Genomic DNA, 16,632 nt, shown 5'->3' with positions numbered 1-16,632 from the left:
CATATATAGGTTGAGTGTATAGATGAAGAGATATGGAGTTAAATTATATTTAGTGGGTTCTCTAACAAGAATTCTCTTTTAACTGTAATTAAAGTACATTTTCTGACAAAATCATAACTGATGGACATTTTTTTAATGTTAATTCCTGAGGAATAGTAACTAAATGTTACCACAAAACAATAAAAGATTATAACTAATCATACATAAAATCTTTAAACATTCGAAATATATTAAATAACAAACTGCTTAAATGTGTTTACTATTTTAATTAATGCTACTAACTGAGGACTGAGAAGTGAATGTCATTTAAAAGAAAGTTTGTTGACTGGATGTTCATTTCAAAAAAGGAGTTACAATTGATTTCCGAAAGTGAATCTATGCTATTTGGCCAGCCAATTGGTGCACCTCGTCGTCCTGACATGGATGGATGTCGATTTCTTTCAGTGTGACACAGGCATAGGAATGGTGCTTGTCTCTCCAAGTAGCCTTCTCGCAGTGGCCCTTCTTCACTCAATCCTTCTTCTATGTTGTTGTTGCCGTTATTCTGCACATATCATTCTTCATTATCAAAGTATGGAAAATGGTTCTTTCACAACCTGCATTAGTCCAAATGCAAATTTTGTTAATCTGGTACTACAACAATTGTTTAAAGAGGAATGGAGAAAGAAGGCTAAATGCAATATCCACTTTTTTTGACGACTTTCATTTAGGATTGCTACCTTTATAACAAGATTCTTCAAGCATCCGGAGTGTTTCTTACCAAACACAAGAAGGGAGCAAAGTTCTTGAAAGTGAAATCCATCTCCAACGCCTGTGAATTAAGCTTGACAAAAAAAACTACTTAGTCGTGCTCATCTGGATTAGAAACCCTAACCTAGTTCAATAACCAAACATCTTTTTATCTTTTTTATACCTAACCAAGTTTACTCTTCAAAAAAATTAAGACTAAGATATAAAACCAACTAATCAAATTCAAAGCTTAGCCTCAAAATAAACAAGCTGGGCAACCATATCTTTGGCAAACACTGACCAAGAAAAACTACTAGAGATTAAGATGGACAAGAATTACTGTAAGACGTGACAAAGAAGCAGATGAGATCTAGCACAAACACAAGTGGATTGCCGAGTTAAGAAAGCTCATCAACTCTTAGTGAGATAATTCGGAACACTAAGACACAAACTTCCTTCTCCAGAGAATGGCTGAGGGCAAAACACATTGATACAAAGAGAGTATGGCAGGAAGGGAAGCACGATTATAAGATTCTATATTTGAGTTGTACAATGAGAGTAAAATGTATAGGTCCTTGAACTGGAAATCATCAATGGTCTCTCTCGATGCCTCAACATGTGTTAGCCCTAGTCCAACGAGGCGATTGAAGCCATTAAACCAAAAGGAAGCCTCAAGGTGCAGCCTGCAAGAGAAGATTCTGAGAGCATCAGAGGCACAGAGATGAATCGGGAAGAAATGTTTTGCAATGTTGTAAACTTTGAGGAAATGCAATCCTCCTTTATTGGAAAAGGTGTGGAGGAAGCACACGGCTACACGAGTGTGACATAAGTCAAGGCTGGACTGGATGAGCTCAAAGCTGTAGACAGTGCCGTGATGGAACAGAAGTATGTCGTAGATGTCGCCCATCCAATCTCAGGTGCCAACCACAACAGATGTGAAAGGATAAGGAATAGTAGAAGTAAATTACTTTGAATGCTACAACTCTAAACCCATGAACTTTGAGGGAACAGAACTAGGAACATCATAATTGTTATGAGACGATCTGGGAATAGATGGTATAGGTCCATACATCACACCAATGGCGGGAGAGGACAGAGGTTCGAATGGCTTGGCAGAAGGGGAGGACAGACTCATTCTTGTGGCAGGTTGCTGATGTGGTCTTGCATGACCATCATTCTCTAGCTCTCCACCGTACCTAATCTTGCTAAGATAAGAATATATATCAGAAGAAACAAGTCTACATTAGTAGATCGAGTACGACAATCTAAACGTTTTTATTTTATTTACATGTAGAAATGTATTAGATAAGAGATAATAAATATGGATAGCATATGAACATTTAAGCCAATCTACTCAGCCTTTGAATTTCATAATTTGAATTCTGATTATCTTCAGAGTTTTCGACTATATTAAGACCATTAATTTCTTCCAAGTTGGTACAAGAATTTTCACTTTGTCGAAGATCTAGCAATGCTACTCAATGGCTTAAATGAATGACCATGATTGTCAAGAACAACCAAGTTTTAGACAATTTATGTCATCGACACAGAAGAAGAATGCTGTAATAAATGAAATAGATTGTTGAGAATTTTCGCCTTGTGCAGAAAGCGTAGATATTGTTATGCCAAAGATAACATATATTCCATGATAAAAAAAAAAAATTCACATGTTTCCAAAGAAAGACGGAATTCCTCTTGCTTAGTTTCACTCTTCTAGTGTCAGCAATCCTTGGATGCAGAGGGACATATCAAAGAAACAGAAAGATCTATTACTTTCTGTATGGACCTGCCACCAGACTATACCGAACTCTTCCCATCTCACAAGTTTGCTTGTATAATCTCCCTGCTTTCATTTGAGTTTAAGTTAATTTACAATATAATAATTAAAAACATGATATTTGGCTGAAAAAGAATATCAAACTCGAATTTTTTGCTTCCCAACTCTTTTATCTAAAGCCTGATGAAAAAGAATTTATCACAGTTCATATTGACTTTCTATAATGGCAAAAGATACACATTTCTTGCAACCTCTGGCCAACCTTTTGAAACATAGAATCTCTTCCAACTGATTGACTTCTATACAAATTAACAGTAGTCTTTAATTTGAAGTGAAATCAGTGATTGAGTAGCAATTATTGACTTAATCATATTATAGTTGCAATTTTCATATCATTCAGTGTGATGATAAGGATTGCAATCATCGAAAGTCATATAAAGAAAAGAAGAATCATTTATATCTTCAAACCTTATATGGTCTTAATATCTTGTTCCTAACAATACATTTTGCAAAAATAGCACTGAAGATGTTTGCATATATTCTCTTTCATTTATAATGTGAAGATTTTCACATTATGGTCTTGACTCACGCAGACTGAAGTGCTTTGTAGTTTGCAGTTTACGCTAACAGAACTGCAAAAGGCCAGATCCTAATGTAATGATCAATGATTATAATTTGAGTCCATGTGGCATTTTTAAGCTTGTTAATCAGTGGAATTGTAAACAAAAGTAAGGATTAACTTAGAACCAAGAACAATTGGTTGTGATCAAATGTAAATTGACAAATATACCTCAGTTATAAACATCTGAACTTCATCATTTGTTTCTTGCATGGCCAACAAAATGTTCCACGAAAGCTGGAGTTTTCTTGATGTACCTGCTCTTGCACTTCTTCAGATGCATTAAGCATGTCATAGGATAAATCATTCAATAAATATGTTCATTCAGAACAAGGCGCTCTAATACTATAGACTCAAGTAAGGGAAATAACCATTTCAAGAACAGGGCAAAGGATGCTTGCATTTTAATTCCTTCTTGGACCTTCCATTGGTGGAGCCTCATACACAAGGATGCTCTTTTTGCCATCACCATTCAGAAGCAATAACAAATCTGTGCACTACACACAAACGGACAAAGAACTGGCTACCAATAATCTCCACAAGAACATAGGCCATTCTTGAAGTGATGGAAGCGTGTTGAATCTCTCAAAACAATCTCACGGCGAACAATTTCTGATATAAGTTTAATTGCAGAGTGACAATCTCCACACACACGGAGGTTCTTCATAACCCTAATTGTACTGCCATCTACAGTACTTAGAAGTCCAAAGGCAATTGCGAGCTTCTCACTGTGGTATGTCAGTGCAGCCTCCTTTTGTTCATCATCCACGTCATGCAACACAAATTTCTTGTCACATACATAACCAAATTCTTTCAGTTTACTACCAAGCCAATCCAACTTTTTGTATATCTCTTGCGTCATTGTGTGAGACCTGTCTCCACAAACAAATTCGTGCCTTGATTCTTTTATTGTTATCCAACTATATCCCGGTATCTTTAAAATTCCTTGGCATCTCATCATCACCCTAGTTTGTAAGACATCATTCCATCGACCAGAAGAAGCATATATGTTGGACATCAGTACATAAGATGCACTATTATATGGATCTATTAGAAAGATCTCATTTGAAGCTCTTCGAGCCACTTCTACATTGGTATATAATCTACAAGCACCAAGCAAAACTAGCCATATAGTGACATTGGGTTTCATTGGCATGCTTCGTATGAACTTCTCTGCTTCCTCTAACTTTCCACATCGACCCAGCACATCAACCATGCAAGCATAGTGCTCTAGTTTTACATCCACCAAAGGGTCCTCTTTCATCAGTTGGAAAAAATATCTGCCCTTCTCAAGCATCCTAGCATGGCTACAAGCAGTCAACAGGCCTATGTAGGTAATCTCATCAGGTTGCACGAGGCAATGACTCATGTCAATGAAGAATTTGTGGGCCAACTGCACATAGCCATTTTGTGCACATCCAACTATGATAGAGTTCCACGACACAAGATTTCGCTTACTCATATTATGAAACACAATCAAACCCTCATCTATACTCCCACATTTTGAGTACATGACAATTAAAGAATTCCCCACAAACACATCAAGTTCCAATCCAAGCTTAACTGCACTAGCATGAATCTTCTTTCCTCTATCAAGAGCTTCTAGCCCACTGCACGAGTTCAATGCACTAGTGAATGTGGACTGGTTTGGCCTAATCCCAAACACTATCATTTTCTTGAATTCATCCAGTGCTTCCTCATGCTTACCATGTAAGCCATAAGCAGTAACCAGAGCTGTCCAGGAGACCACATTCCTATCCCTGTTCTCGTCAAATAATTTCCTAGAATTCTCAATTTCCTTGCAGTTTGCATAGAGCATGACAAGGGATGTAGAGACGTAGGTATCATAAAGGTGGCCTACTTTAACAATATGGGTATGCAGCTGTTTGCCTAATGCTAAATCAGACACATTCACACAAGCCGTTAGTACACAAGCAAAAGTGCTCGAAGAGGGCTTGACCCCTGAACAACACATCTTGTAGAAGAGGCTCAATGCTTTTTCACTTTCCCCATTCTGATCATACCCTCCAATCATCGCGGTCCAAGAGATGACATTTGGGTGCGGCATCTTCTCAAACAACGTATGAGCATCTATGACTCGTCCATTGTTACAATACCCAGATATCATCGAATTCCATGCTGCAGTATCCCTATCCGGCATCCTCCAAAACAATTCTTCTGCCTCACCAATTCGACCGGCCTGCGCAAGTCCATTTATGACAGTAGTCCAAGAGATCACACTTCGCTTCGGCATTTCATTGAAGAACTTAAGAGCGCCTTTTAGATCACCGCAGTCTAAGCAGGCCTTTATCATTGAGTTCCAAGAAGCAACATCTCGTGTAGGCATTTCACCAAACAGCTGGAAGGCCTCATCGATAAGCTTAACTCGTGAGTACCCATTGATCATCATGGTGTAGAGGTGAGCATCTGGGGATGGGATCTTGGCGAAAACTCGACGGGCTTCATCAATTTCCTGGTTCTGAAGGAGACGGGATAGGATGGGCTTCCAGTAGAGAATCTCTTGCTTGGACTTGTCCTTATTGCAAATGATGGGTTTGAAAGATTTGGGGCAGCTGAGGTGCTTATGAATTGAAATTAGGGCGGGAAGTCTCTTCCTACTTTGAACAGAGCACATGATTTGTCCTTAGATAACCTAAGGTTTAGCTTGTTCTTGTGGCATGTTTCAAGAAGAGAAAAACAATGTTAGTTCGATCATTCTTGAAATACATACGCACAATCACATATGCATGAAAAGATGTATAATATTGTAAAAAATTAACAAATTACCAAACTTAAGTGTGTCCAAGTCAAACAATGTTCAAATAAAAGCTTGCAAATTTTGGTCGAAAATTAATCTTGAATTTATTTGATTAAAGCTTGACATATCAAAGTTGAATCGAGCTTAATTCTAAAGATATTTTAAGTTTATCTCAATTATTGCTATCAAGCCGCTTGACAACTCGAATAGGTACGAAATTGAGCTAGAATTAAAGCTAAATAAACCAAGCTTTCCCTACTTTAGTTAGCAAACTATTGGCCACAAAACATGGATGTATTATTAGGGGAAAGTCAATTGAAAATATAAGACGTTCGATCTCAGCATACCTCTTAGACTTAAGCACTGGATCCAATGTGGTTCAAATCAAAGTTGCAACTGCTAATTTCTTTCATTCAAAACTAATGGCCATAAATAAGTAGCTAAATGACCACCGAAAGACCCAGTCTGGAACTAGCAATCCAAGGCGCAAAAGTGAAGAAATGTCTCACCTTCCTTCGGGCAATGGAGTGGACCTCCGTCTCGTAAGCGGAGACCACAATATCCTTGGAGGAGGGCCGGAACGAGGGGGAGACAGAGGGCTATGGAGGTGGAGAACGGAGTTACGGAGGGGGACGGAGAGGTGCTGAGTCATGTTATTTGACGGTTAGGGTTAAGTGGGTCGGGTCGGGTCGGACTTAAGAATTAGTTATATTTATAAATGGGTATCCAATATCCCAATCCGGATCCAACTGATTTATAATTAACCGTATCTGGATATGGACCCAAACAAATTATGAAAATGCTATCCGGACCCGAATCCGAAATAATCTGACCATTTTCACCCTCGGTTAAATGGTGAAAATATGAGGACAATGGGCTAAAATAACAAGCTAAAGCACTTAAAAAGGGCTCTAAAATTCCAAAGTATCCTGTGCTCCTAAGAGTGAAATCGAATCTCATATGAATTAAATAGTGCTCAACTTATATTCAAATTCATATTTTTAGTCTAATTCAGATATAAATATTGGACGGATAGTAAAATTTAAAATTGTATCCTAACTAAATAGATATGGATAATTTTTCGGATAGATAATCAGATCTTAACCGGATGCTAATCAAATTTTAAATAAATTATGATATTTTAGTTAGAGATAATTAACACAAAAATATTAAGAATTTCAAAAAAAAATTATATGTCAAATAGATATACAATTAGAAAAAATTAATCTTTAAATAATATATAACACATCATTAATAACAACATTAATATTTACTATTTAAAAAAAACAAACTAAAAATTATTCAAAAAATATGTGGGTAAACAGATATCCAATATTCGTATCCAAATTTAAAAATTATATTTAACCAGTATCCGAATTTGTATTCGAGTTTTTTTATAAAAAAATTATATTCATTTTTAAATCCGTATATGAATTGGATAGGAATTTTTTATCCGAATCGGATCAAATAGCGAGTCAAATTAGAGTTAATCTGACTCATTTTCATCGCTGTGTGCTCCGCGTATGAGTCAGCCTAGCTTGAAGTTCATATAACGTCCAAGACAATAGTCTCATACATATAAATCAGCACTAGACATACTAAAAGATAAAAAAATATATATATAATGAAAGCAAAAAAGAAAACCCCTCAAGCCACCCAAATTAATCAGTAGTACATTATACAATACTAGTATCAGATGAAATTGCATTCAAAATTGATATTTGAAACTGATACACAAATAGAGAATCTAGTCCTATTATAATTTACAGTGTAACAAAGATATAACTATAAAGCCTAGTCCCCCAGTGCTCCATCGATTATCTCGACAAGTCTGCACATTTCAACAATAGTGGAGTGAGGCTAATGCTCAACAAGTGGCCACATCCATGCACATTAATTTAAATATGAAGATACAAAAATAAATATATAAAATATAAATAAAATAGGAATAATTTCAACACGAGAACAATTCATACGTAACATATATTATTCTACAAAATTTTGCATCACTAGGAGTAAGTACAATAGCTACAAAATATAATTAGAGTGGAAGAAGCTACATGAAAGATATTAACATATTCTTTTTAAGTTCATAATACTGCATGCATTCATACAATATTATCCACTATCAAGCACTTTAAGACAAGTTTCTCAAAGGCATAAACTTGCAAAAGCAAAGGTGTCACAATCATCATTTTGTTCTTATCTCTACTTATTTTCCTCGGTGATTTTTATAACTTATTTATATATTATCTATCTCTTTATCTCGTACATCAATCTGTCACACTAGTTGCAACTTGCATATCGACCCACTAGACCTCAACTTTGCGCACACATCTCACTTGTCGTTATTTTCACTAATAGGAGCTAATTAAGGAGGCATTACTAAATGAGGTAGTGATCATAGCAGAGTCTATCTATGTTTGACAAACAGCTAATTGATAGTCTACCATCATAGACAAAGGATTTTACTTGCTAGCCCAACATCCTCATATCACGACATTATCACACGTTAGCGTATCCTCATATATCATTATCATTACATATCTGTGTGGAATTACACCCACTTAGTACCCTTTATCTCCACTTACTTTATCCATGTAATTCAAATCGCCTCATCAATAATCATAAGCCAAGTCATAATAATATCGTGTTTGCCTAAGCTCGACACATAATCTGTATAATTATCTGTAGATTCATAAAAATTAAGATCCCAGGCTTAAGCTTATATATATAATATATATAATACTACTACTTTGCAATATAATATCATGTGTACTTTGTCGCCAACCCTACCCTGATCGACTACTAGATACTTTCAAGCTCAAAATTTGATTAATTCAACATAATGACTCATGTGTGTGCATAGAACATTTATGTTCAATAACATACGCCTCAACAATACTACATTATAACTAAAAACACAAGCAATACATGTTATGATAATGAAAGTAGATGACATGAAGTATAAGCAAATAAATAATAAACATCAATAAAGATGGAGATAATACTATCACATTTGCCTACTATGGTGTTAGGTGTTATACACACTTAGCAAGTATACTAGAAAATAAACTACGGTAAATGTGATTTATATTGAAAGGATGAGAGATATCCACTTGCCTAATGATTAGTATGTCTTAATATTATGGGATGGTGCAGCTACTATTCGTTTTCGCAACCCCAATTGCATGAATAAGTTGGCCACCATAAGGTCATTTTAAGTGATATGCATCTAGACCTATTATGGGCCTACAACCATTAATAAACCCACTGATTTGTGCAGCATATGATACAAACAATCTCTGAAACACAGTGGCATTTTTCAAGATAGCCCTATCAACCTTCAACATGGCAGCACTCCCTGAATTTTTTGCTTTTATCATTTCACAATAATCTCTCCATCTCATATATTGCATAGAATGATATCCTTCAATGACCTTAATAGCCTTCCTCTTAGTTCTATATACTTGTTTAGTAGAAATATACAACATTCAATCCCTTAAAACTGTCCATTTAATGGATCCAACACTCCATTCCGGATTATCCACTAATTTATTCAAATATTTGTTTGAAAGCCAAATACTTGTGGCACTATAATTGTATACACCCTACCATAAGTATGAGGACCTCTCAAACTTTTAACTTAAAAAGTACTTGTGTGCTTAATAAGAGATGCATTACATCTAAAACCATAACCCCTCTTACATACTACTGAATTCTTCTTATTTTATTTTTAATATACTTAAACTCATAACCTTCCTTAATATGATACTCTCTTAGGAAACTCGTAAACTTAGTGGTTGTGGCAAATTTTATCCCATTTTGAAGGTTGTTCTTGTATATCTCTTTCTCTTCTAAATTCTAAAAAGTTAGGCTTGCCACATTCATCATCAGAATCATGCAAGCTACCCATGTCGTCGTTGCTGTCATCTTCTTCATTTTTCTCATTACTTGAGCTATTTATCCAAGGGATGTCATCACATTCTGTATCATCAGTGCTATATTCTTCATCTTCATCATCTTGATTCACATTCTCTTCATTCCTGGATGATTCATTCCCAGCTAGTTCATTTACAGTTGGTTCATTTACAGCTGGTTCATTTACAGCTAATTCATTCACAGCTAATTCATTCACAGCTGGTTCATTCATAGTAATGGCTTGAGTTAATGATTCTTCTTCAGTAAAAACAGTCAATGTTATAGTAGTTTGACTTAAAAGCTCTTCCATATTAACAGTACTATCCACAAAGTACATATCAATATTTTATGAATCTAGAATTGTACTAAACATATAAAGAACATCTTTATCATGAGCTATCTCCACTAAACCCTCATCCAATGATGTCCCTAGCAGCAGATAATATATTTTGCAAGTAGATGAGCAACCAAATTGAACTGCTATATCCATAAATTTAATAACTGACATCTTATCTGGGTCCACAAAAGAATATGATATCTCCCCACCCATGTAGTGTTTTTTGGAATCATGCAGTATCTTATCCCTATAAAATATCCTCAAGTTACGTCTACAATTAGCCATTTGCTATGCAAAGAATAATAAAATTAACTATCTGAATCACATTACATTACATGGTACCACATAATATGTGGAAAAATATCTTGTCTGTCAAAGAGGAGCAGAAATTAATGCTTTAATATACCATGGGACCCATTTCTACAATTATGAACAAAAGTAGTGATACGAACTGGGTCAGATTGGATCACATCAATGGGAGATTAGACTCAATGGATTGAGTCTTGTTATCTTAATTACTTATTTGGTTTAGTTAGAAGGTTAGGATTTTATTTAATTAGCTAAATCTAACTTTGCACAATTTTAAGAAAATATTCGCAGAATATTCTACAAATGTCCGAATAATATCAAACTAGCTGGATAAGATCTCTAACCTTTATATCTACAACTTTGGTATTCAAGACTTCCCCAGATTCAGAATCTATTTATGGCGAAACGAAGGATTAATCCAAGAAAGATAAAGAAGGCTGATTTAGTTAGTTAGCTAGTTTTATCTTGTTGTTTGAATTCCAAATAAATCAGATAATCCGCATATGGATCCGATCCACTATGGATTTTTACTCCTATAAATAGGAGTGGACATGTATTGATAATTATGGAATGGAATTGAATCATTGAGAGAAATCTAAGTTTAGCCATTTACTATTCTCGTCCTTATCTTTTTACGTTAACAGTTGAATTGATCTTAATCGTAGATCTCTTACAAACATCCAAACCCTAGCCACCTCCTATCTCCAGTAGCCACTCTACTACACGGCCATCCACCACCACCCTTGGCCATTTACCACCCTCCGACGGCCGCCACAACGTCGGAAACTACCGTTCTACCTTCCCTGATCTATCTCCACTATTTTATTTTTATCTTTTCATTCCAACCTCCAATTTAAGTGAAACTAGATTCATTAGAACCTTATCTCATGAGTCTACCTCCACCTAAATTTTTATATTCGACCTACGGATAGATCGTTCCAGATCTGGTCCGTAACAGGCAGTTGTTATTTGACATTATAATTAATGGCAATGGACCACAATGGTAGGGTTTCGGCAACAGATCCCTAATAGCAATTTATAATTAAAACACATGCATACAGTTGGGGGCCATGATAAAAAAATTCATGCCCTAAAAAGAATATAAAATAAATTAAGAGTTTCAAGTAAGGGAACATCTTACCTAACACCCTTTGTCGTCTATTCTCCTTTATATTCCCTACAAATAGTTGAGAGCAACTGCTTTGGGTGGAGATATGCGTGGAGTAGTGGAGATATGCTTAGAATAGTGGACACGAGAGATGAGTAATGCTTTGGGTGGAGATATGCGTGGAGTAGTGGAGATATGCTTAGAATAGTGGAAATGAGATATGAGTAAAGCTCCGAGTAGGGATATGCTAGGGATAAAGAGAGGAGGACAGGTCGGGATGAGGATGTGCTCGAGATAGAGAGATGAGAGGAAGAGAGGAGATGAGGTGCGCAGAGTGTGCTCAGGATGGAGAGAGGAGAGGAAGAGAGGAGAGGAGGTGCGCAGAGTGGTGGAGACGAGACGAGGAGTCGGGGTGGTGGGATGTGCTTGGAGGAGATCGTTGGGGTGCGATAGAGGTCGGGGTGTGAGAAAGGAGAATGAAAAAAAATTGGGGCAAAAGGGTATTAGGGCAGAGGGCAATGAAGGCATTTCAAAAAATAAATTTTATATTTAATTTTAGCTTTGCCATGTAATTAACCCGCTATATTGAGTGGAGGGGCAACTTGATCAATTCACCGATTTTGTTAACGACATCAGGGGGTGGGATATTTCTAATAGTTTAGGGGTCATAGTGTACCAAAAAAAAAAATTTAGGGGGTCATTGTAGAAATGAGTGGTAGTTCAGGGAGTGAAAATGTAATTATTCCTAATATATATTACTACTACTTTGCGATATAATATCATGTGTGCTTTGTCGCCAACCCTACCCTGATCGACTACTAGATACTTTCAAGCTCAAAATTTGATTAATTCAACAGAATGATTCACATGTGTGTATAGAAAATTCTCTTGAATGTATGTGCAACATTTATGTTCAATAATATATGCCTCAACAATACTACATCATAATTGAAAACACAAGCAATACATGTTATGATAATAAAAGTAGATACCATAAATTATAAGCAAATAAATAATAAACACCGATAAACATGGAGATAATACTATCATATTTGCCTACTATGGTGTTAGGTGTTATACACACTTGTAAGTGTACTAGAAAATAAACTACGATAAATGTGATTTATATTCAAAGGAAGAGGAATATCTACTTACCTGATGATTAGTATGTCTTAATATAATGCGATGATACAGCTACTACTCGTTCCTGCAACCCCCTTGACTTCGATGTCTTCAACAATAAATCAAGGTCTTAAGGCCATTTGAATTTTGAATACCTTTCTCTCCTTTAACCTTCTCTCATCTTACTCATATATTACCTATCCGACTTCCTCACTCTCTACTTCTATCACTATCCTCTTCCTTCCTCCACATTCTCTGCATGTTTACTTTCCTTGCTCCTCTCTCTCAACTCTCTTCTTTCTCTCCTCTACTCTTCCCCTGTCATCTCCTTCACTCTTCTGGGTGCCCTTCCTCTTTCCTCCACTTCTCCCCTCTAACTGCCATCCCATCTTTTCACTCAATCTCTACCTCCACTATCTCATTCTCCATCTCCTCTTCACTCTTACTCCTCCCTGAATAATTGATCGAGGAAGGCTTGACCCCTGAACAAGAACATGCTCAATGCCTTGTCACTTTCCCTATTCTGTCTTACCTTCCAATCATCGCAGTCCAAGAGAAGACATCTGGGTGCATCATCTTCTCAAACAATATATGAGCATCTATAATTCTTCCATTGTGAAATCATCAAATTACATAATGTAGTACCCTTGTTCGAGGCATAACTAACATCAAATGGAGATATTTGACTGAAGTCAAATCGATCTCAGTTCACCTTCTCTCTTATCAACTCAAAACAAAACTTTTTTTTTAATTTTTCTAGTGTTTCTCTCTCTTTCAATTTTATATTTCAACTAATATTTTGATGCAATAATAACTTTCACAAATCAATTAAGTTGCATTTTCTAATACATCATATAAAACGATAAAAGAACAATACTACAAGAGATATATGGCACGATGTCTAATTGAATACTACCAAAATGGCTTTAATATTATGTACGTGGTAGCTATCTTCGTTTATCTTTTCATAAAAGAAATGTTAGAAGGTAAAACTAAGCCAAAATATTTGTTATGAACCATATTTGAACAGATCCGAACATAAGAAAATTATAAAATTTGATATAGTGGTAGTCGAAAGTTATGGTTCTAATGATTCTAGTTTCACATAAATCGAATGTTAGAATAAAAAAGATATAAATAAAATAGTGGAAGAATGTCAGAATACAAAATAAAACAGATTGGCAGGTGGATGGCCGTAAGGTAGGGTGGCTGCTAGAGATGATGGCTATGGGCCATGGGTTAGAGGTAGAATTAGGTTTTTTTTACTTAGATCTACTCCTAGAAAAATAAACGGCTATGATTAACTTAGATTTATTCCTAGGAAAATAAATGGCTATGATTAACTTATTTATACTCCTAAATTATCTTATTTTTATATTTAAAATAAACTCAAGACTAAAATAATTTTTCAATGTTTGGATACTTGTATGGTTAAATAAAGAAGCCCAGCCACTCTATATATAGAGGTCGGGTATAATGAGTCTTATTTAGACTTAGCCCTAAACACTTATACGACTCGAATTAAGACTTGTTTTAGATGATTACATAATTGAATTGAACTTGCCTTAATGACTTACGTGACTTAATTGAATTTGTTTTAGTGGCTTATATGACATAACTAGACTTGCTTTAAGGGTTTACATAAACATTAATTAATTAAAAAGTAAATATGCTCAATTTATCGAGCCCAATGTCCTCGAAATTTGATCCGATTAGATTTGGATCATATCAATATTAAATAGTAAAAATCAATCTATTGAGAAAGATATCTAGAGAACTTCATAAGACATTGTCCACACTAAGAATGAATCACAATAACTATGATGAGCAAACAAATAATGTGACAAAAATTTTTTTTAATAGGAACAAGATACTTAGAAATGATATATCAAATTGTCATATATATAGGTGACTAACACTTTAACATGAACTCTATAATATGACAACTTAGTATCATAATAGTCATTTTAATTCAAAATGTGCATCAATTTTAAAGCTTTCTCATTTTTTATTTATTTTCAAGATAGGCAAATAAAATAAAAATAAGAAACACAAAATAATTAGAACCAACCAAGAGTTGCCTAAGGGTTAGATCCAAAGTCTTCATATACCTCCTCAAAGAATAGCTTAAAATATCATTCGAACATTTGCAAAGCAGACTCTGAAAAATTAGATATGTGCTCGTATTTTCGAATCACATATTGTAAAATTGAACGAACTCTTGTGAAAACTCATTTCACTCCCAAATTGTTAACCAATCTCCATGCTTATACACCAAAATTTCTCAAACCTTTTAGAGTTGAACCACTATAGCAAAACTATCGAAGCTTTATATATGTCTTCTTTTCGCAAACTAATGTCATGTATTGAGATTCTTGATTTTAATCCCAATTTTGTATTGTAATATATTTTTTATCAAATATCTTATAACTTGTGCCAAACTTATATGAATAAAAATCTATTTATATCATAAATTATTAATTACATAAGTACTACTAAAATCTTACATAAATAACATGAGATTAAGTGCTTAAGATTAAAATATACATGAGTAAACAGTTACTTATACAAAATATAATATCATTTAGTAAAGTTTTAACTAAAAGTATGCAATGAATTAAAATGACAAAAGAATGTAAACTATAAGAAATTCTATAGTTCATCTTGGAAAGACGACCGAAGATACTTGGAAGAAAATTTAAATCAAAGACAAAATGTTTGCTTTGCACTTGCATCCTGTTTCAGGTTGCGTCTCTTATAATACTTTTATATGCCTTTAGGCTGGATATAATATATGATTAATATTACAATGAATACCTATCAAAGTTGTGAGGCTTGTTTGAAGCAGGTTTATGATAGTTTCACTTCGAGATAGATTTAGATTTGTGCATCAACTCTTCCTCACGTTACTTGTTTGATTATTCGAGGATCCAAAGATATATTTTCTAGTCAAAATAATTTATATAGTTTCCATTAGTCGTTTTAACTCCGTAATTTACCTAATTTAATTAATAATTAAGAATAAGCTGGACAAATTATTCCAATAAATACCATCATAAATGGTTGTTGTCAAAATGGACAAACAAAGTCTAGCCCACTTCTTTGTACTTACAAACGAGGTTGAGCATGACCCACTTTGCTAAGGCTTTGTGCTCATTATTATTGAAAAAAAAAAATTATAAATCACACCCTATATTTTATTTATTTTATAATTCGCATTTCGTCTTTGAGATTTTTATAATCTGACTCTTACTTTTTTTCTTATAATTATCATTTAACATCCTTTATTAGCAAAAAAATATTTCATTCTAATTTATAAATTTTTTTTATAAATCACACTCTATATTTTATCTATTTTATGATTCATATTCCGTTAATTTGACTTTTACTTTTTCCTTATAATTATTATTTAACATCCTCTGTTAATTTAAATAATAGTACCATCAAATAAATATTTTATTATAATATATAAAATAATTTATAAATATCTAAATTACTTATGCCTTCTTAAAAGAGAGCCTAATGAGAAAACAATAATTGTGATGATATTTTAGTAATTTAATCGATATCAGTTAGTCAAAATAACGTTACAGTGTTGAACTAAAATTATAGAGAAAAATAAAGAATCTAGTTATAAAATTATCCAAAATGAGATACAAATTATAATATATATAAAACATAAGGTGTGATTTGTATAATCCCGAAGTCAATGTCCATTCTGCATTTAATTCCAAAGAATAAAATGATTGCTTAGAGCTAATCAAACCCGTATCTCACTCAATAAATAATATTTTATTTCCATACCATTTAAAATGCAATTACTTCACATAGCTTTATACACGATACCTCAACTACTGTTATTTTTTTATTATATTTAATGTGACTAAGATAAAAGTATTTTTTAATAAAATAAATGACTAATTTTATATTAATTATTTATATGCGTTAGGAT

General features: G+C 34.2%; 1 protein-coding gene across 19 annotated transcripts; it reads right to left on the bottom strand.

Moving 5' to 3' along the window:
• Nucleotides 1-236: 236 nt before the first annotated feature.
• On the bottom strand, nt 237-6,503 carry LOC140777809 (pentatricopeptide repeat-containing protein At5g46460, mitochondrial). 19 transcript variants are annotated; one of them, XM_073122172.1, is made up of 4 exons: nt 3,497-6,497; nt 3,297-3,396; nt 720-2,572; nt 238-596 (listed from the first exon to the last, which is right to left on the bottom strand). In XM_073122172.1, exon 1 carries the CDS (start codon nt 5,758-5,760, stop codon nt 3,649-3,651), a length of 2,112 nt encoding a protein of 703 aa, XP_072978273.1. In that variant the 5' UTR covers nt 5,761-6,497; the 3' UTR covers nt 238-596; nt 720-2,572; nt 3,297-3,396; nt 3,497-3,648. The 19 variants fall into 19 exon arrangements, with proteins under 19 accessions (XP_072978268.1, XP_072978269.1, XP_072978272.1 ...); XM_073122176.1 differs by having other exon boundaries at nt 240-596; nt 720-1,934; XM_073122177.1 differs by having other exon boundaries at nt 240-596; nt 720-1,930.
• Nucleotides 6,504-16,632: the final 10,129 nt, after the last annotated feature.

The sequence above is a fragment of the Typha angustifolia genome, chromosome 15, assembly GCF_048772165.1.
Source record: "Typha angustifolia cultivar Huaian chromosome 15, ASM4877216v1, whole genome shotgun sequence".
NCBI classification, from domain to species: Eukaryota; Viridiplantae; Streptophyta; class Magnoliopsida; order Poales; family Typhaceae; genus Typha; species Typha angustifolia.
This window is presented reverse-complemented; position numbering and strand designations above follow the sequence as displayed.

Coding starts and splice junctions, on each gene's coding strand:
- LOC140777809 (XM_073122167.1), bottom strand. CDS start 5,760: ATGTGCTCTGTTCAAAGTAGGAAGAGACTTCCCGCCCTAATTTCAATT.